At 50.9% G+C, this 20,566-nt stretch overlaps 1 protein-coding gene across 3 annotated transcripts in view; it reads right to left on the reverse strand.

Moving 5' to 3' along the window:
- RASSF4 (Ras association domain family member 4) overlaps nt 1-17,472 on the reverse strand; it is a 33,633-nt gene extending 16,161 nt beyond the window's left edge. For all 3 annotated transcript variants that reach the window (XR_004425316.1, XM_033130650.1, XM_033130649.1), the window contains exons 1-3: nt 17,356-17,472; nt 7,388-7,478; nt 5,298-5,373 (exon numbers count right to left, since the gene is read on the reverse strand). Coding sequence is in view for 2 of the 3 variants with exons in the window: in XM_033130650.1 (XP_032986541.1) it covers nt 5,298-5,373; nt 7,388-7,449 (138 nt within the window). In the remaining variant the exon portion in view is untranslated. The remainder of the gene's footprint in view (nt 1-5,297; nt 5,374-7,387; nt 7,479-17,355) is intronic.
- Between the last annotated feature and the right edge of the window lie 3,094 nt (nt 17,473-20,566).

Raw genomic sequence — 20,566 nt, forward strand, 5'->3', positions numbered from 1 at the left:
AATGTTCCCCACCCATCATGGGGCACATGTTACAAGCCCATACGTGGAGTAGCTATTTTCTATGTGGGGAAACAAGGTTGGAGGGAAAGAAGCGAGGTCTCAGCCCCCCAATAGTTTCAGAGCGAGGCCCTGGACGCTCCCAAGTCAGCTCCTTGGCCCTCACCTTCAGAGCCCATGTTTCATGAGGCCCAAGGGAAAACATGGGATCTCAGCAAACACCCCCACTGTGTTTCAGGGGGGACCTGTCATTGAGTCACTGGGGGATACCTCAGTGGCTCTAGCTCACAAGTCCTGTTGTGTCATTAGGTGAGTTTCCCCCAGGCTAAGGGCCAAGAAAGAACCTATACCAGCTCAGTCTGCAGGGTGCCAAATGACTGGACCAGGTGGCCCTGTCCCCACCTGTACCCATCCTGACCTACCTCCACCCAGGGGACCTCAACTGTGGGGTGAAATGCAGGGTGTTGTCTAGCCACCCTGTTCTCAGGCAAGTCAGGGGCCAAGGCCTCACTCCATATATTCTAAGGCCCAGGCCAGTCCTGGGTCCCCCAGAGACTGGCAAACCCCAGTTTCTGGAGGCAAGCAAGGAGGTGAGGGTGAGGGTTAGGGGAGAGGAAGGATTTCCCTCCTCAGAGAGGCAGGCGAAGCGTGAGAGAACTCAAAAGAATCAGGCCTGAGAACCTGTCACCCTGTTCCCTGGGGCTGGGCCAGAGCTGGCTGACCCTGGTCAGGGTGGAGGGGACAGAGAGGAGAGGAGGACAGAGCTGGGACCGCAGCCAAGCTCTCAGCTTCCTCCATTTCCTTGCTCTGTGGACTACCAACTATGTTTTTTTCCTTTCTTTTCCTTTTAATTTTTTCCCCTTTCCTCCTTTCTTTTTTAAAGCTATTTTTAAATTGCTTTGGACTTTAAAAATGTTAACTGTATTCTTTTATATGTGTTTTGTAGAGAGGCAGAATGTAAACCACACATTTAGGAGAAAAGGTTGCAGACAAGAAATTTACTCAGTTTCCTCGTTTGTGAAATGGGGCCACCAACATCTGTCCTTCATACCTCACAGGAGTTGGGGAAACTGGACAAATGAAGATGGAGTTATAAGCACTGCATCATCGGTCACAACCTGGGAGGTGTCTCTGGTCGGCTCAAACCTGCAGGCCCCTGACCTTCTCCAGCAAAAACGTGCAGCCTTCAGCCAGAGCGTCCTTAGGAGGAGGGAGGGCTGACCTACCTTAGTGGGTACCTGGCTGGTGAGCGGACGGGCAGGCTCACTGGGCCCAGCCTCACTGCAGCCCCTTTGGTGAAGCAGTGTGAAACTGGGTCAGATAGAGGGAACTAGGATAACTTGGCCAAAAACCCCCCAAGCACAGGAACCACACTGCTGTATTTGGGGAGGTCAGACAGGAGTGAGGGGACCCCAGGGCTGAGGGCTCCTCTACTATCTCTCAGTGTGAAAGAAGTAAATGGCACCTTTAAAAGGTGCCAAAAAAATTGAATGAAGGGCTGGGGGAGGGGCTTCTGGCAATGTCACAAGCTCCCACAGGACAGAACAGCCTCTGGGAAGAAAACGTGGTGGGGGGAAGGTCTATACAGCAGTCTCACTCTCCTCCCACCCACCATTGGAGTAGGGAAGGACACAATGCCCCACCGGGAGGTGGGGGCAGGCTGAGAAGACTTGGGGCTCCCAGGGAACATGTCCACTGGATGAGCACTCGCCCAGGGGCCAGGGGTATGTCAACTGCCCCTCATTACCTTGAGCAGGGGGCCTGGGACTGAGGATGGGGACTTGGTGCAGTGCCTAGTCAGGGCCACCAGGGGGAGCTTCGAGCCCACTGGGAGCTGAGCACAAGGCTAGGTGGGTGGGAGGCCGGCTCCTGGAGGGGCCACAACGCACACAGGAGGACACAGGGTCCTACTGCCTCTTGCTCACATCACACAATTAGTAATTAGTGATGTATTTACCCTCTGATGTTTCCGAGTGGTCCATTTTTCTCTCAAGATACCTACCAGTCTGGTTAAAACACTTTGTGATCTTAAAAGGTACAGATTGCTCCCAGTTGCTCACTTTTCATTGTAATACAAGAAAAATTATCCCAAAGGCAAGGCTAACAATAGAGGAAGCTGTGCGTCCTGAGTGGGGACTCCCTTGCGCCTGGCCCTTTGGAAGCTGAGGGAAAGTTCGCAGGGAAGCACTTGCCCCAGGCGTGGCCTCTGCCCACTGACACACTCCATCTTTCCCATTTCTGTGGACCCTGGATGAGACAGTGGAGGAGCAGGGGCCCCAGACTGTAGTAGTCAGGCTGCAGTTGCTCCAGGGGAGGCCCAGTGACAACATGGATGGTCTCTTCCAGGGCCCCACATGGCTGAGGGCACGCCTGGTGCGGAGCCCCTGAGCAGCCTGAGGGCACCGTAGCTTGTGTGCCTGCTGAATGCTAGTGATGCTGTTGTATTATTATAAATGTCTGTGCTCAGGCCTCGAAGCCACACCAGCACCTTTCACTTAGTGCAGTGTCACCTTGCTTAAGAGGCTTAAACTCTGACAGCCTCAATCTCTTTGTCGGGAAAATGGTGGCTCCTGTGTTGCAAAACTCTTGTACGGTATTACAATAAGTAAAGCAGAGGCAAAGTGCCTAGAGCCCGTCTGCCCTGCACTCCGGGCCTGCGGTGCCCAAGGAGAGGCCTGCCTGGGGCGGCCCTGCAGCAATGACCTGGAACAGAGGGTTCCCCAAAGCCCGGGAGGTCTCAGGTCTGCATTCTGAGAAACTGCAGAGGCCGGGATGCTGGGTGGTGGGTGGGGTTGGAGGGACTTGTTGTCCCAGGAACTAGTCATGTATTTCAGTGTCAGAACTCCATGCCTCCCATGCCTGCAGCCTAACTTTTTGGAGCCTGTCACCTCCCAAATACGCACACTCCTTCAGGCTGGCAGTCCTTGGCTGTTAAAGCTGCAGAAGTTTCCTGAAAGGTACTTTCTGGCTCCAGAGAGATCATCAGACCCTCACACCTTTTTCAGGGTTGGGAACATGAAAATCCCTGCCTGTGGGATTAACTTCCTATCACTGGAGGCTGTCAGGAACACCTCTTCCCCATGGTGGGGTCCCCCACTTCTCCATGTGGACTGTCCCATCACACACAAGCACAGGGCACAGGTTCGGGGCTTCCCTTGCAGCTGCTCCTGCAGAGGGGGTTGTTGTGGGGAATCCCAAGTGCCAAGGCCAAGCTCTTAGGCCAGTGGTTCTCAAAGTCGGCCTTCCTGAGGTTCCCCTGGAGGCCTGGCTCAAACACAGATGGAGGGTGAGGAGAATCTGATTGGGCAGGCCTGGGGGAAGGAGGGTGATGAGACCTGCAGCTCTAACCCGTTCCCAGGTAACTGAAGCTGTGGGTGTGGGGACCGCATGTCAAGAGCCACCATGGTCTCAGAGCAATCCCTGAACGGCTCAGAGCGGAGGAACGGCGCACAGCCAGAGGACCCCACCCTACGCCTGCAGCACGAGAACTGAAGTGAGCCCAACTCCTCACTTAGCACCCTGGAGTTCAGGATTCAGCCCGACTCACCCCAGGCCTGCCGGCTACTCATCCATCTCCTATGCCCAGGACTACACTGCCTGGGGCGGGGCACGCAGAACCAGGCAGGCACTTGGGCCCACCTCTGGAGGCTTCCATTAAAGTAAGAAGAGAGACAGTGAAACCAGAGGTAGCAGGGTGCTGGGATCAGAGTCCTGCCGCAGCAGTAAGGAGGCAGGTCAGGTGGGGCTAGGTGTCAGAGAGGCTGCTCTAAGGAGGGAAGAGTGTGAGCCCAGAAGCATGTGGACGCACAGAGGAGGTGGGGACAGTGGTCAGGGGTGGCCCTGGGCCCTGTGTGGGGTGGGCAGGTGGAGGGGTGGGGGTGCGTGAGGCTCCTGTCACTCAGGTCATCACAGGCAGCACAGCACTGCCTGGACCAGGAGCCAGCAGCTTCCCTCTGTCCAGGCTCCTGAACCATGACAATGGCTTGGCCTGGCTAAACGTGTGTCTCAGGTGGCTGACTGGTGCAGTCTGGCAGGTGGGTTCCAGCTGGCCCTCCTTTGTGCCACTGGTAGGTGACCCCCAGGTGCCCAGGGCTTCCCAGACACTGAGGCTCACTGTCTGGTCTGGGAACTACAGAAGGATGTGCGGCTGTTTGCATAACTAAAGGAAGCAAGGATTAGTGAGCAGTGTGGCCTCCACCTGGATGAGGGGTCTGGGGGTCAATGGGGACTTGAACTGCCCATTCTCATGTTCAACTAAAGAGGGGAACCCAGAAGCTGCTGGCTCTCATTGGACACTGACCAGCCAGAGAAAGTCCAGGAGCCAACCTGATCTCAACCTCAGAAACCCCCCAAATAAAACCTTACCACAGTAAGACTCCCCAGCAGGCTTTACAAATAAATTGAGTCAGACCGAGGTGGGGGCCAGTGGTCTGAGCTAGGTTCCCATGTGAAAGGTCTGAAGGTTCTGGATGGTGGGAGACCAAACCTCTACTTGAGCTTCCCAGTGAGCAGCTCCCCTAGCCTGGGCCCACTGGTCACTCCCTGAAGTCCAGCCAGTGTCACAGGCTATGTTTGGCCTACAGATGTGTTTTGTTTAGCCCAACTGGGGTTTGGAGGTTTGGGAAATTCCACATGAAATTGCAGGTATGTAGCTTCCTTTGAGATATCAGGAAGCGTCCGACTGTGCCAGCCCAGCCCACGATCTGACTGCCCTGCAGACGGGATCGCGCTCGCCCGTGTCCCCCCTCCCCATGCCAGCCCTGCCTCTCCCACTGGGGCCACTGGGCCCTGTAAGCATCTTTTGGGGAGCGCTCCTCCATTTCAAGGCTTTCCTCTGACGTTTATTCTGATTGACGAGCACAGAGACTCTCCTTTCACTCCTCGATTGGCCTGTGAACTTGGGCAAGCCAGAACCTGTGCTGAGCGTCTTATCTGTGCTGTGGGATGGGTGCTCTCAAGATTTCAAACTCCAGTGCCCCCCAGTGTCCCACCTAGACTAAGTCCCAGCTGGAAGGAGAAGGCTGCAAGGTGATTTCCACCTGCTCTGAACTCTCACAGGGATGTTCTGAGCCTCTGTACCTCTTACAGGGACCTCAAAGGAGAGATCCTGGCTGTTGGTCACCTGGTCCCCAACTCAGAAGACGGGTGACCTTACAATTCATTGTCCAAATGGGGACACTTCTGAGAGTGAAGGGGATGGTCTTAATTATCCTGGAATTAAAAAGATATCAACCAGGACTGTCTTCTGCAAACCAGGATAAATGGTGACTATATGAATAAAGAAGAGAAACAGGCCTTACCTCTCGGTGTCTCAGCTGAAAGCTTCTGCCTTCATGGTAGCAGTTGTAGGTTTTCAGCAGGCTTATGAGCTCTGACCTATGGGGAGAGATGCAGACATACTCTTGGAGTGTGGCCAGGCCTTGGACAAGGCATTTATCTTCACTGGCCTCGGTTTCCTCGTTTATATAATGAGCGTAATAGTACACGTCTTGCCAGCCACACAGAATCGGTTAAGAGACCAGCCTGCACTAGGCACACGTCCTTCAATCTTTTTGGGGATTTCACATACCAGCCCTCCTGGAAGACGTAGGGGTGGGGCTGAGAGGGAAGCAAAACTCACAGATGGGCCACATCACTGTACCTCTAGGGTGTCTGCACACTTTCACTATTTCATATAGGAATTCCTGACAGTCTCCCTGTGCTGTACATATAAGTCGCTTCCTCAGATAAATCCAGTAATTGGATTACTGGCATCTTAAAGACTCCTGCTTTTCCCCCATATTACTTCCTACAAGGACCTGATGTGGCTGCTGTGGAGACACCAGGAGGGTGCCTCTTCCCCATCCTGACTTCCTGGAGGTATAGTCAAGGGATGAAGATGACAGCAGTGAGAATGAGATCCCGAAGGCCCTAGGAAGCCCACTGTGCCCTGTTTTCTACTGGAATACAGGGAAAGCCACACTTGTGCCTTGGCTGGTGTGTGGCAGAGAGAAGATGAGGACAGCTCCCTGCACTCAAGCTGGGCTCTGCAGGGCTGCACGTCTAACAGACATAAAATGGGAGCCACAAAAGCCATTTAAAATCCTTTTATAGCCACAATACAAGGGAAAATAAAACAGGGGCAATTAGTTTTAAGTTATTAAAACTTAATATTTTAATATTATTGACCCCATTATATCTAACATTTTATTGACCCCAATATATCTAAAATACTGTCATGTCAACATGTGATCTTTGTAAAAATATTAATGAGATCTGGCTCATTTTATTTTGTAAGAAGTGTTTGCCACCTGGAGCCCTTTGACATTAACTGCACCTCTCCAGCCACAGGTCACGTGCTTGGTAGTCACACTTTCTGGTGGCTCCCCTACTGGATAGCGGGGCTCTGGAAACTCTTCAGGCAGCACCTTCGCCCGCACTGGAATAACCCCAAACTGGATGAGCAAAACCAGCTCTGGTGCTCTGGTGTGACGCCATGTGTGACATCGGGATGCGGGCACCTGACAGGGAAGTGATCTACACCTTCATGGCATTAACAAAGCAGGATTCAATGTTGCACACTCACTGCGCTTCTAAGTGTGTAAATGCTGAACACAAAATTATTAGGCTATATATACATGAAATGAATCATGTTATGGTGATTATGACTTTTCCCCAAATGATATTTAATATTGTTCTTATTCTAAAATTTAAATAAGAAATGATGGTATGGATAGTATTGTGAAATGATACCATGGAATGCTACCTGTTTTCTCAGAGTCTCTAAGAGGAGGACGCCAGGGGGCAGCTCCTCAGCAAAAGCTAGTCCCTCTCAAGGAGGCTGGAGTGTCTTCAGCATGACAGATAGCAGTTGCCCAAATTTAGAAAATATTTAGATTCAGGACTTAGAAAGCAAGATAAAACGACAACTATTCTTTAGTTCAGAAATAAGTTAACAAAAGTATCTTAAAACATTTTCTAATGATCAGACAGAGTAATCAAAATAAAAATAAGCAAAAGTTAAAAATCATGTCAATAAAATATACTTTTTCAGTAAAATCTCAAAACCAGTTTTGAGGGTCTCCCCCAACTGTTTAACACAGTAAGAGTGTTAGCATTGCTCTAGTTTTTAAATCAATCAAATTCCATCTCTTCAGAGTCACAGAGGGCACTGTCATGCTTTTGTGGGTGGGAGAAGGCAGAGGTGAAACCCACACCCTGAAAAGATCCTTGATCTTCAAAGAGACAGGCTTCAAAAAAAAGGGCCCCCATCACTATCCACGGGGCAGACACACCTCATATCTATTACAAGTGCCGAGAATCCCTCCACCTAAAGGCTGCCCATGGAGGCGGGGGTGTGGTCACAAGGAGAGCGCAGACATGAAGCCCCTCCCTGCACAAAAAGGCTTACTTCAGAATGGACTTGCTGTCACTGATGGGCACGTGAGAACTGGGTGGACAATCTTCCTTCATTTTCTTTTGTCTGCAGGCTCTGAAGTTACCTGTGGGAAAGACCAGGAAGGGCAGACAGACAGGTGAGCAGCAGGAGCACTGCCCAATGCAGTGCCCAGAGACCCGGTGTGGAGGCGGGCAGCCTGGTCCCACCTCGCGACCCTCTCAACCCTCCAGTCCCCAGCCCCCCACCCCAATCCTACTTCCGGGCACCGGGTCGCCACAGCTGACGCATCAGGCTCAGAGGACTTAATGGGAACCCACACCCACACTTGTCTGCCAAGCGCCCCCTGGAGGCGCAAGGTCAGAACTGTTGACTTGTTAGCCATTTCCAACCTTCTTAGCCTTCCTCCCCAAACCTCTCTATAATCCCTAGGAATCTGGGTTAATCTCCTAAATGTTTCAGAACACGTGCTATTTCCCCTCTACTCAGACACCCTGAATAATGGTTTCTGCCTCGATTACTCCTCCAAAACTCCAAAGCAGCCTGGGCCTATCTGGGAGCCTAAGCAGCCTCCATTCCTACTGAGCCCAGGCTGGGTGGCCCCATCTCTGCCCCTGGAGTCAGCCCACCTGGGCCAGCTCTCCTAGTGATGGGTTAATTGTACCATGTTCACTACGTGCCACAGACTGTGTTGAGCATTATCTGTGAATTACAGCAGGTCTTCCAATAAGGTCTTTCCTTCAATGTTCAATGTTGTTTTGTTACAATGTTGATGTGAGGCTGTAGGAACTTAACTCTTGCTTATATGATTAGCCTGCGGTAACATTGGTTTCATTATATGTCGTTTCACTTCAAGTCAGAACCTATTGACAGTAGGTGAGGACTTACTGTATTTCCTTTACTTCTTACAACAACATTATGAGGTAAGTACCATCCTACTCCCATTTTATGACTGAGGAAACAGGGACAGAAGATAAGTACTTTGCCCAAGATTCCCAGCAAATAAGTAGCAAAGCCACTGTTTGAACACAAGCACTTAGGCTCCAGATTCTGTCCTCTTAAGCCTTTCTCTATATTGACCTTGGACAGTGACTTAAACTTCCTGAGGAAAGAGTGAAGACTGGGAACATAAAACATAGAGTCACTTTAACAGAACTGGTAAAATGATTGACATTATGAAGGTTGAGGCATGAGGAAAGACTCCATCCTTGTTCTTACTGGCCTGGGAACTTAAAGTTTTTTGAACTTTCCAGTTCTGTGTCAGTGCCTGGATCTACATCTGGACTTCCAGGTAGCCCTCTGATTCCCCCTGAAGGACTCAGGTATACAACCATCTGAAATCCATTTTTCAAACCACTGGGGAGTTAGCAGACTTCCTTGGCACCCATCTCCCGGACCACCTGGCACCCATCATGTTGCCTTTCTGTCACCTGACTGATAACCATCCTGGAGCAATCCTGGGGCTAAGAATGCAGGAATAATAATTCTCAAGAATGTACTTTTTGCTATAAGAACTTTTAACTTTTCTTTCTTCTTTGGAACACTTCTGGGTTTTTGCCTAGCTGTGTTTCCAGTTTGCAAAATCCAAGACCTTTGAATAATTCTTTATCATTTTCATTCTAGCAAAACCTCCAGACTCTTTTTGCATTCATTGGACACCCCAACCTTCCTTTTCTCATCTATGCAATGGGTTCATCTCTGCCCTATGGGATTGTTAGTGGATTCACACAGGAAATTGTCTATATCTCTTTCCAACCTGGGAAGGTTTGTGGAGTACTCCCTGAGTTTCTTCCATGAAGAGTAAATCCACTAGAGCTTTCTCTATCTTGTGGCATCTTTCGCACAGATTCCTACTTCTGACTCTCTCCACATTACTCCCGCAGAGGACTCTTTCTTATCAAGGCCCTTTGTGCGTCGGACAGTGAGCCATAACTTCACACACAATCTTGACTTTGCCTCTACCTCCCTTCTCCTAAGTTGCAGCCAGGAATCTGAGGGGTGAAGTCACACTGGGAGGTGGCTGAGACAGGGTACAGAGCGTGTCCTTTATACCACCAAGGTCAGTTTCTTCACAAAACCCCGTCATCTGTTCACACAAACCGGGCTCAGGCACATCTTCCCGACCTGTGTGGGCCCAACTGCTGTCCTATTAATATCCTTGGAGTGGAGCCTGTCACTGCAGAGTGCTGTCCCCTTGGGCATGGCTCTGACTAGTCCAGCCGTCTCCCTGCTTGCTCGACTCTACAAAGACAAGATGAGCCTGTCTCTGTGTTGGCATGAGTGCTGGATTCTGGAGGCAGGGGAGGCATGGCTGGGTTGGAGAAGGGGAACTGAATGAGGTGGCCTTCCCAGTGACCTCAGAATCATCCTATAAACACCTCCCCTCTGCCTTGGTCCAGAGTGCGGCAAATCTCGGCCTGGAGAGGGCTCAGCCTCCCCACCTACCCCTTGCAGGGCAAGCCCCCAGCTGGAGCAACCACAAGGCCTGCCTCTGTGGGGTACATGGTGGGCCACCATGGGGCCTGGTGTGAGGACCTCCTGCTGCATTCTTCTCGGACTATTTCAAAATAGGGTTTCAGTTCCTCAGCACCTCACCCCTCCTGTGGAAAAAGTGATCTGCCAGGCTCCCCCTCAGGGTAGTTCCTCAAACATTTCTGACATAGAAGATAGTTCCAGCCCAGGGATTCCCACTCAGCACTTATGTTGTGGGTGCGTGGCACAAGGATGTCTTGCTTGGCAGCCTCATTATAGGGAGAGCTGCATGTACCCAGACTAACAGGAGGTGGTTTTTCTCTTGCCTGCCTCTGTACCCAGTTTCTCTCTCACTCCTCCCCACTTCCTGCTCTGAGCTCCAGCCTTCCTGAGCAACTCATAGCTCCCCTCATGGGCTCTGGGCCTTTTCCTCTCTTTGGGCTTTTAAGGTGTTATTCTGTGCTCAGAACACAGCCCCCTCCTTGTCTTGTCCTCTGGCGTTAGCTCCTCCAGCAGTGCCTTGGCAGAGCAGCGCGCTCCTGCCCTGCTCCTGCTCGCAGCACAGATAGTGCTGTGCTGGGCTCTGCAGGCGTCTGCTTTGGACTCCTCGGGAGGAGTGTGGTGTGGCCGGGACCACAGACACTGCTTGTCTGCCGCCCCACGTGTTTCCAGGAGCGAACACAAGCCTGGCATGTTGCAGGAGGTCCATCAATGGCTGTTCAATTATTGGATAAATACAAGAAGCCTCAGGTCCCCAAAAATCAATTTTCCCAGAGTTATGCATATACAGCTGGAATAAATCCCGTCAAAGTCTCCAGGGCCCAGGGAGGTGCCTCAACTGAGAGACACTAGTCAGTGCAGTCCATGGGGAGGTGGGGGACACCTGCCTTCTCTAGAGGGGCAGCTCTTCTGCTGTCTCATAAGAAGCCAGAACCTGAATTTTTATGGGCTGTATTTCACTATTTAAAGTTGGGTGACCGGCAGACACTGGCTGCCCTGGAACGGCCATATGATGGCTCACTTTCTCCAGCCCCCTGCAGCTCTGGGGCCATGTGACTAACTCTGCAAATGGGTATTGTGTGTCACTCCCAGGCCAGCTCATTTGAGCCACTGCAACCTTGCGGGTCTCCTGTCCCCTGCCATGGTGACCCTGAAAGTCACATGTCCCAATTGGTGCAGCTTCCTGATGGTCAGCCTGGGTTCCTGAGTGTCTCTGTGGACCAGAATCCTCTGTCAACCCACAGTGGATAGGGACTAGGAAAGAGAAATCAACTTCTGCTGTGATAAGTCCCTGGTGTTTCAGGGATTTGTTATTGCAGCATAACTTACACTATCCTGACTAATGCAGTAAATAATTCACACACACACACATGCACACACACATCATACATATATACATACATATAGGTCGAATGTATATACACACACATAGGTAAAAATAAAATATAGTCAGGCAAAACACACTTGCAAGACAGATGCCCTTAGTGGGGCTCCAGTTTGTGACTTCTGTTTAATGACATGACTCAGTTTACAATACTTTCATTCTCCCATAGCATGTGGGGCATATGCCCATTTTGCTCTATGTAATAGGAGCATTTATAAGTGGACTTCTCTATAAGTCAAGCAGCGATTAATAATTAACAGAAGATGCTTCCTACAGAGCTCTGGACTAGGAGCTGCTAAAGGCTCATGTGACCTCAGTTGCATGCCTTTTCCTCTCTAAGCCTTAATTTCCCATCTGTACAATAGGAATATTGACCTTTGATGGGTTAGAAATTTTCTCAACTGTAGAACTCTATTCAAATGGAACATTTATACCAATCAGATGAAAGGGGGCTGCTTTGGTTGACAGTGAGGTGGGTAGTGGGGAGCCCCACCCAGGGTCTTGCCCAGGGCTCCAGATGATACCATTGGCAAAGCCCTGTACTGAGTAACACCTGAGATCTTCCCCACGCCTGGCATTCAGGAGTGTTTTACCCCTGAGAGCCTGCTCATTCAAAGGATGTAATCAAGGTGCTGAGCATCTCCAGCTGGAGTTGGGTGGCATGAGTGGGGGAGGCTGCAGAGTAGGGAATCAGGAAGAAAGAGAAGGAGGGTCCTTCCTAGATTACAGATGGCAAAGTGAAAAGAGAAAGGGGAAGGTGAGGCAAAGGGTGAACAGTGAGGGTGGGAGGTGAGCAAGCCTGGGGGTAGGCAGTGAAGGCCCCACTTCAGGAAAGGAGGACTTTTCCAACTTGCCTTGATGGGTCTCCACCCTTAGGAGGTGGGGACCTCGGCCTCTCCTTTGAGAGAAACACATATTTCTGTGATCTCCGGCACTCATCATCTGTGTGGCCCTAAGCAAGTCACGTGGTCTCTCCGGGTCTCATGTGTCCCATCCCTCCACCCCAAATGGGCTACATCTCTATCTCCTCGAGTTTCATCCTGACCTCTGGGTCTCACGCACAGAATTGCAGTCCAAACCTGAACACTGTGTATTTGTGCCTCCTTTACCAGAATGCAGGTTGGGATTATCATTTTGATAATCCCAGTCTTGTTGAGCTCAAAATTGAGTTGCATATGTATCCAAGGGGTGTCCTAGAGATCACATGAATGAGAGAGCTTCAAGGAGAGAGAGAAGACACTCACCCCAGCAAGAGAGCGAATGGAGATTTCGCTCAGTTGGGGGCATGGTCCTGAAACTGCCCCTTAAACACTCACTCTCTTTGCACATTTGACAGGCCTTAGAGAATCTCTAATGGCATGGTTTTCAATCTTTTACATAAAGCACAATCTTCCCTCTAAGTTAAACGCTAGGCAGAAGCCCAGCACACAAATGGATCACAGTGAAGCTGCCTTGGTTGAAGCAGGAGGGGACAGAGGATGAGCTGGGGCCAGCCTGCCACCCAGGCGTGATCTGAGAACCAGAGTGACAGATTCAGCCAGGCAAGCCAAGCCCTGCAGCTCTGGGAGTCCAAACTTCTTTGTCCTGGCTTGCTCACCCCCACCTCCCTCCCCGCCGCCAGCCCCAGGGCACACAGCTCAGGCCTCCAGGCTTGTCTCCCAGTTAGAGGAGGCTCTGTCCCCAACCAGAGGGCTCAGCTGTAGCCAGGGCTCCCTGTCTCCCAGAGGAAGGGCCCCAGGGCTGTGTGTCAGCCATGGTTACCTGTCCCCAGTGAACAAGCAGTGAATTGTTTTCGCTTTCTACGTCAGTGGCTGCCCTGCCAGCCCTGGGGAGGGGCAGCTGAAAACAGCCAGCATCACAGCCTGCCCTCACTGTTGTCCCTGGCCTTTGGTTTGGGACAAAGGGCAGTGAAGCTTTTACAACTGCTATGCTTGGGCCATCTTTCCTCTTTTGTGTTCATGGAGCCGGCTATCACAGAAGAAGGTAGCTCTATGGTATTTCAGGTCACTGCGACAGTCCGATTCCTACCGGCCAATGACAGGAGAAAAAGAAGGCTTACGAAGTGGAGTTTTCAAGAAGCCAAACTGAGTGCATTTGAAAGCCTTTTATTTCAAGGCTATGTACTGCTTGCTTTTCAGTCTTACAATGCCCTTTCTTTCATAAAATAAGGGCAAAAAGAGATGGTCATTGTTGTCCTTACTTGGCAAAATGGACAATGTGTCGGTATCCAAAATAAAATGTTCTGAGGATATCTTGGAAATCTGAGAGTTTGGTAACCTCTGTTCTAACATTTTATAAAATTATGATTCTTACTTTCTTATTTCGGCATGATTAAAATCAAATATGTAAAGAAATTGAAATGAGAAGCAAAAGAAAGGAGGACAGAGCATGTGGTGCACAGCTGGGAGCCTTTCCACCCAGTCTGCTCCTACTATTATGTACAAGGAGGTAGGAGGTTCCCAGGGAGCAGGCAGGTGCTGGTGACACTGCCAGGCATTCCTGGGAAGACTGAGCTCCCTGTTCCACAGCCAGAGGTCACAGCTTTCCAATGCCAGCCAGGGCCTGCAGGAAGGCGTGGAAAATAAGGCACCTTTAAAGGGCTCTCCCTGGCACCTGTTAGCCAGCAAATGGCAGGAGCTTGGCTGGGAAAGCTGCAGTGCTGGTACCAGCTGCCTCTGAGAGGGGTCTGGCTGGACACAGGCCGCTTCTCAGCAACACATTTTTGCCAAGAAAGCCAGCTGTTGGGATTTTGGATGGCAGGCAGCAACTCAGCAGCTGCAGGTCCCACACCCTTCTAAACGGCTGTCCTCACCATTCCTCCTAATGCTCCATCACTGTCTCTGGCTCAGCTACACACCTCCCTGCCCCAGGACTGATGGCTAGGAAGCCCTGGGATGACAATGTACAGCAGGAGAGGTGGCCACAGAGCCACCGGCTACCTCCACTCCCTGCCTGTCCCTGGGCTGACCTCACAGACCCTAGCTCACTTTTACTGTATCCTCCCCACCCCTGCAGTTCTGGGCTCCCACTGACAGGTGTCCCTGAGCCCATTCTGGCACCCAGGCCTCCCTGATACGGCTGCCCTTCCTCTGGAGAGCCTGGCTCTCTGTACCCATGCAGGCCAGTCTCCCTCACGGCTTCCTGATGGCCCCAGCCCAGAGGCAGTGCCACATTTCTGGTGTCTGCCCTTGCTTTCACTTTCACGGCACAGCAGCCTGGGGCAAGAAAGCTGTTTCCAATCCTTCTGCTCCCCTCACATGCACACTCCCAGGCCCTGTGGGGCCCCACCTCCCCAAACTGGGCTCACCTTTCCTATAGAAGAGGTATTTATGGAAACAGGAATCCCCTATCTATGCTTTTTGGGCCAAATAGGTGCTCAGATGGCTGCTGAGCCCTGGGCCAGGGGTGCAGTCCCTCAGGGCGCTGGGTGCCCCTGCAGGGTGTTCCTTATGGTGACCTCCCCCTGTGCCACCGCCGTGCTAGGCCTGTGTGCCCATGCAACCCTGCTGGGGCGGTTTCCTGTGAGACATGGTATGCCTCAGAATCTTTTGGGTTATGGAGCCCTTGAGAATCTCTTGAAAGCTTAACACACTCTTCCCACAAAAACGCACATGTGTACATGCATATGTGTGTATGCACACACACGCACACACACTGAATCTGCACACCACGGCAGGGGGGTCAGGAAGCTCTTGTTCATGTGCCCCTGGATCTTCAGACCCCAGGTTAAGAACTGCTGAAATGTGTCACAGCAAAAGATAAGCAAGGGGCATCATGGAGGGAAGTCTGGGTGTGAGTTTTATTGAAGCATCAACTTAGCAGGCGACTTCAGCATGCTGTGCCATATTGCTTTAGGCAGGATTGTACTGGCAGCTGGTTCAGAGAGTCTTCGGGGCTCTTTCAAGTTCTGCAGCTATGGGGCATATGAGACCCCGGCTCCACCCACCAAGGTCAGGCAGTGCAAAAGGGGGGGGGTTCCAAATCTCTCCCTCAGCAGTGCATCCTGGGAAAGGAAGTCGGACAGCCAGAAGAGGAGACTGAGAACACTGCAAGTTCCCCTTTAACAAGAGTGAAAAAAACCTGCAGAAGCTTTGGGAAGTGCAGCAACTTACTATTTGATTTTAATTAACTTTAAAAGTATTTTCTTCAGTGAACTGTGTGACAGGATAACCAACCAGCATTTATAAGGATCTGGGTTTAAAGGTCTGTTCTGTGATTCTTTAGCTGTGTGACCTTAGGCAAGTCCCTTTCCCTTTCTGAACCTCATGTTCCTCAGTAGTTGAATCACTGACTGCTGTGAACGTGAATGAAGAGACATGTAAGATGGGCCGCATACGCAGCTCACACTTAATATAGAAGCTCCAGTTACTGGTCATAATGGGAGTCAGGGACTCTGAGAAACAGTGGGGCCCTGGAGATGGGAATGTGGCACTCAAAGAGGATGCCGGTCCTTCAATCAGGAACAGCTGTGAGTGAGAACATACGACTGAATTTACTCTCAAAACCATGACCCAGGCCTCCAGAGGCCCAGTCCAGAGGGCTTTCTGGTCGACTCCACGGTCTCCCCTTTGAGGCTTTGCATTTACTGCGACATGCTTGAGTTCTGCTCATGAATCATTGTCTAGCTGACCCCTACCCAGGAGGGCCCTGGACCTTCACTCTGTTCATGACCTCCAGGCCACCCATTGGAGTATCAGGGTGGAAATACGACTCCACCCAGCAGCTTTCACACTGACACTGTAATCTGGGGCCTCCAATGCAGTTTCACTGTCAAGTATTGAACCACCAGCGCACAGAGAGAATTATGACAAGAACTAATGAAAATAGACTTAACAAACACTGACAACGTGCTGAAACAAACCCCATTACTACTTCCAGTCAGCAATTTTTTGACCTAAGTTTAACATGTTCCATCGGTCTCTTCTCTCCCTTCCCTTCCCTCCTTCTCCTTCCCTTTCCTCTCCCTCAGCCCCCTCCTTCCTCCCTCCCTCTCCCTTGCACCTCCCATCCTGGTGGCAGCAGCTTAGGAATTATACAGGGGAGCAGGAGGCAGGCAGATACGCATGTACCGGTTAGTTCTACTAATTCATAGTTCTTTTGTTTGTTTTTCAAATCATGGCTTCTGGCAACAAATCTTTATTGTGTTGTGGGCAGTTAAACTACAGAGCAACCAGTGAGGGTCTCCTCTGCAAGTGCAAGCCAAGGGCATGGTTTTGGAGTCTAACCTGCTTGGGTTCAAATGACAGAATCCAGCCGTTCTTTGCTGTGACATTATTTAATTTGTTTGTTAAGCTTGCCTACAGTGTTTTAGGATAACACTGGCCCTGGCCTGGCACGCATTTTGGTGTGAGAAGAGGCCCTCCTACCCATAGGTCTGTGCTAGGTTAACGAAAACACTGAGGCATCAGTCTCTCAACGTGCAGGACTGAGGCTCAGGAGCAGGAGGGAGAGCGGGGTGAGCTCTCTGGGGGTGACCTGAATGAGACCTCGCACAATAAGCGTTGATTCAAATCCTGACTCCACCACTGATTCATCTGGGTAAAACTAGACAATTCCATAACTCTTTAAGCCTCAGTTTTTTTTTTTTTTTTTTTTTATCTGAAAATGGGGATAATGAAACCCTCGGGGCTGTGAGTAGAGGGCACACTGTGCTAAAGCCCTTAGCGCGGGTCTGGGAACAAGGCAAATCCTCTGTAAACAGCGATTGTGAGGCGAGTCTCTCCAGCTATTATCTTGGCGTTGGTTTTCCACCTATGAAACCTTAGAGTTGTGCCAGAGGCGCTTCGAGACTGTCCCCCGCAACTCTAAGACCAATGCTTCCAAGATACTGGCTAAGATGAGAGACAATGTAGGGAAAGGTGTAGCCTGCGGCCTCCTCACCTGTGGTGCTCAGGTTTTAGCCCCTAAAGTGCCCTCCCCTTGGAGGAGGTGGTTGGCGCCACCTCCCAACTCAGCATTGGGCCCAAGGCTTGGGCATCCCAGGCTGGCAGGGGGAGGGGACCCTGCGCGCCGCAGCCAAGGGGCACCTTGTCCAGGCTCCAGCGCCGGTGGCAGGGGGCGGTCTCGGAGGCGGAGGCGTCAGTGCTCTCTCGATGCCCCCGAACTCTCCGGCCCACGTATCACTCACCGTCCACTCGTCGCGCAGTCCAGAGGCCGCTGTCAGTGCTGTACCCTCGCCGGCACCCACGCTGCGTCCGTAGCGCCTATTGCCCACCGCCTGCTGTGTTCTGGGCGTCCGGACCGCCCCTCCCGCCCCTCGCCCCGCTGCGGCCAATGGTGACGCCCGTCTGCCCCTCTCCGCCCCGCCCCGCCCCGCCTCTCGCCCTGCGCCCGCCAATGGCGCCACCTCGTCCGGCCCACCGCGTCCCGGGCACACGGAGAAGGGTCCGCTCCAGGCGGTGCCGGAGGGGCTGCGGGGAAGGATCGGGCCGCGAGGCCTGCGGAGTGTCCTCGGGCCACCACCAGGGCGCCCGGAAACTCTCAGAGGAAGCTGCCCGGGCTCGGCTGGGAGGGTCCTATAACCTTGGGGTAATCGGGGACCCTTGGGTTTCCGACAAAGGCCGCCGCGTGGCCGCTGCAATACCAGATTGAAGGTCGCCTGGGGGGAGGTTATCAGTAAAGCCCCAACCATTGTTATTATTTTTGCCCACGGAGCAGCCCCCGTCGGTAGTCCGGCTGTTTGGTTGACGTGGCCTTTCAGATCTCCACCGCCTGTAAGAAATCAGATCCGACGATACAGAGGAAAAGATAAACTTCTCTCCCAGTCACAGCCTGCTCCCGAGGATTTGTCTGCGCGGATTAACAGGGGTCAGAAGACCTGTTAGAGGAATTCAGAACAATTCAGTGTTTCTGGGGTGTGGGCGTGGCAGGGCAGGGGAAGAGGTTAATGGAAACGTTTGCAATTTCTGTTTTATCCCGTAATTCCCAGTTCTGACTTCTGGTGGACCTCCTCTCCCCTATCCCCAATATGAATCATTGTAGCTTCATTCAGTCTGTGGTTCTTAATCTTTTTAGTCACACGGCCATTTTAGAATCTGATATGGACCTTCTAGACAAATGCAGGTGCCCACATAAGCAAATATCAGCTGAGTTAAGTATATGGGCCCTGGGCCCCACTTAAGAGAGGCTGTGCTAATCATTGCTGTTAGAACTGCTGGAATTGGGGTAAAGAAATTGGGCTCTGCTATCTACTTTTGCGTGACCTTGCCATGTTGCAACACCTCTGGGCCTCAGTTTCCCCCCCTGCAAAAAATGAGGGGGCTAAAGACCAGTCTAGGGATCCTTCAGCTCTATTTTTCTGTTAATTCTTGGAGAATGGCCCATCCTCTGTCAGGCCCAGGCTCACTGTGGTTGGGACCTCCTCTCATGCACGGTTCAAAGGTCTGGTCGTCATAGCTGAAGCCAATAATTGGGTGCTTCTAAAAGGTTTTTTAAAACAGTGGGTAAAATGCAACATAGCCCTCAACCTGTGAGCATTCTCTCACGTCGCGCAGTGTAAGTAAACATAGTACATAGGGTGACATACAATTTCCCCGGGGACTTTCCAGCTTTTGAGAATGAATCACTGTGCCATCCCTGGGGCCAGGATAAGTCTAGAGTGAGGGTTGGATTTGAGGAAGCAACCTGATGTGTCCTGCACCCCCACTGTGCGTCAGCACTGTGCGAGGTGCTTTACATCAGGGCTCCCACAGAATCTCCTCAGTACTCCTGGGGAGTGGGCGCAAATTACCTACAATTTCATGGCACACAAGTGTCCATCATCAGGGAGGAAACCCCTTTCCTTCAGTATTCAATGGAACTGTATTTGGCCTCCAGCTCACTTATGGTGGGTGTTGTGGATACTGTCAGTTGTCAACCCAATATCCATTTCCTTCTTTGGAAAAAAGGAAGAGAGGAGGGAAGGACAGAAAATGAAAAGAAATGACAGAGAGAGTGCGTGCATGTGCGAGTGAACAACTTGTGTGCAGCATCAACACGGAGACCCTAGTGACGGACAGTGAGTTCTTCATACTGCAGTCGCAACCGGACTAAGTTAGTGCATGATATGACTGCTGTGTAAAACAGAACAGAAAGCAGCAGTGTACAGTATGCAGAGTAAATGTAAGCTGTGTGTTATGAAACTTTTCTTTGTACTCTTCGTGTTACAGTTGTGTGTGTTAGGCAGTGATGTTAAGTGTGTTTCTCACTGGGGCACCGTCAGAAATGTTTCAAAGTCATTGTCTAACTCAATCTTGACAATCCTTTTTGTGGCTTTTCCCACCTTCCTTTGAAGTTAGAAGTGGCCATATGACCCACCTCTGCGCAAAGAGATAGGCAAAATATATGGGGGAGGAGGGACTTAAGGGAGGGAGAAGACAATTTTGCTTTTCTGGTAGAAGGAACAGAATACCCCTGCCCCCTGCTTTTCTGTCTCAAATGTGGATATAATGTGTAATGTCTGAAGCATTGGTAGTCATTTTGTGATTATAACACAAAATGTCCACATGCTAATGTTGGTGAAGCATAAAGACAAAAGGAGTCTGGGTCTTCGTTAGCATTATGGGGCTGCAGCACCATGTCTGCTTACTCTAGACTTTTTGCAACGGAGAAAATAAAAATCTTATTTGTTTAAGCCAGAGATTGGTAAGTCTTTTCTGTAAAGGGCCAGATAGTAAATATTTTAGGGTTTGTGGGCTAAATTATCTGTATTGCAACTACTTAGCTCTGCTGTTGTAGTTTGAAAGCATCCATAGACAACGTGTAAACCAAAGGGCATGGCTGTGGTTCCAATAAAACTACGAAACAGGTGGCAGGCCACATGTGACCCATGGGCTATAGTTTGCTAAATCTTTCCCTAGATGATTTTGCCCCCTTTATTGCCTCTCTGATCTCATCTCCCCTTACTTCCTGTCCTTCTCTCTGCTCTGGTCATTCTCTTCTTTCCACACACGAGATCCACTCCCACCTCAGGGCCTTTGCACTTGCTGTTCCCTCAGCCTGGAAGGCTCTTCTCCCAAATGTCCACAGAACTTTCTCCTTCACTTCTTTCAGGTCTTTACTCACAAATCTCCTTCTCTTTGAGGTCTTCCCTGCCTCCCTAAATAACATGCCTCTCCCCGCCCACAGGTTCTAACTCTGTGGCATGCTGTGTATTTCACTTCCTTATTATGAGCTCCTTGAGGGAGGAAGGCTGTGTCTGTTGCCTTAGGTGTGGACTCTGCCTCGAATGTCATGGTATTTAATCAATATTTGGTAGGTAGGTAACTGATTTTTCTTTTCCTTTTTGCCAAGTTCAGGCAAGAAAACAGACTCAGAGAGGCTTATTACCCCATCTAGAGGGACACAGCGAGTGAAGTGAT

Source organism: Rhinolophus ferrumequinum, chromosome 16, assembly GCF_004115265.2.
Source record: "Rhinolophus ferrumequinum isolate MPI-CBG mRhiFer1 chromosome 16, mRhiFer1_v1.p, whole genome shotgun sequence".
NCBI classification, from domain to species: domain Eukaryota; kingdom Metazoa; phylum Chordata; class Mammalia; order Chiroptera; family Rhinolophidae; genus Rhinolophus; species Rhinolophus ferrumequinum.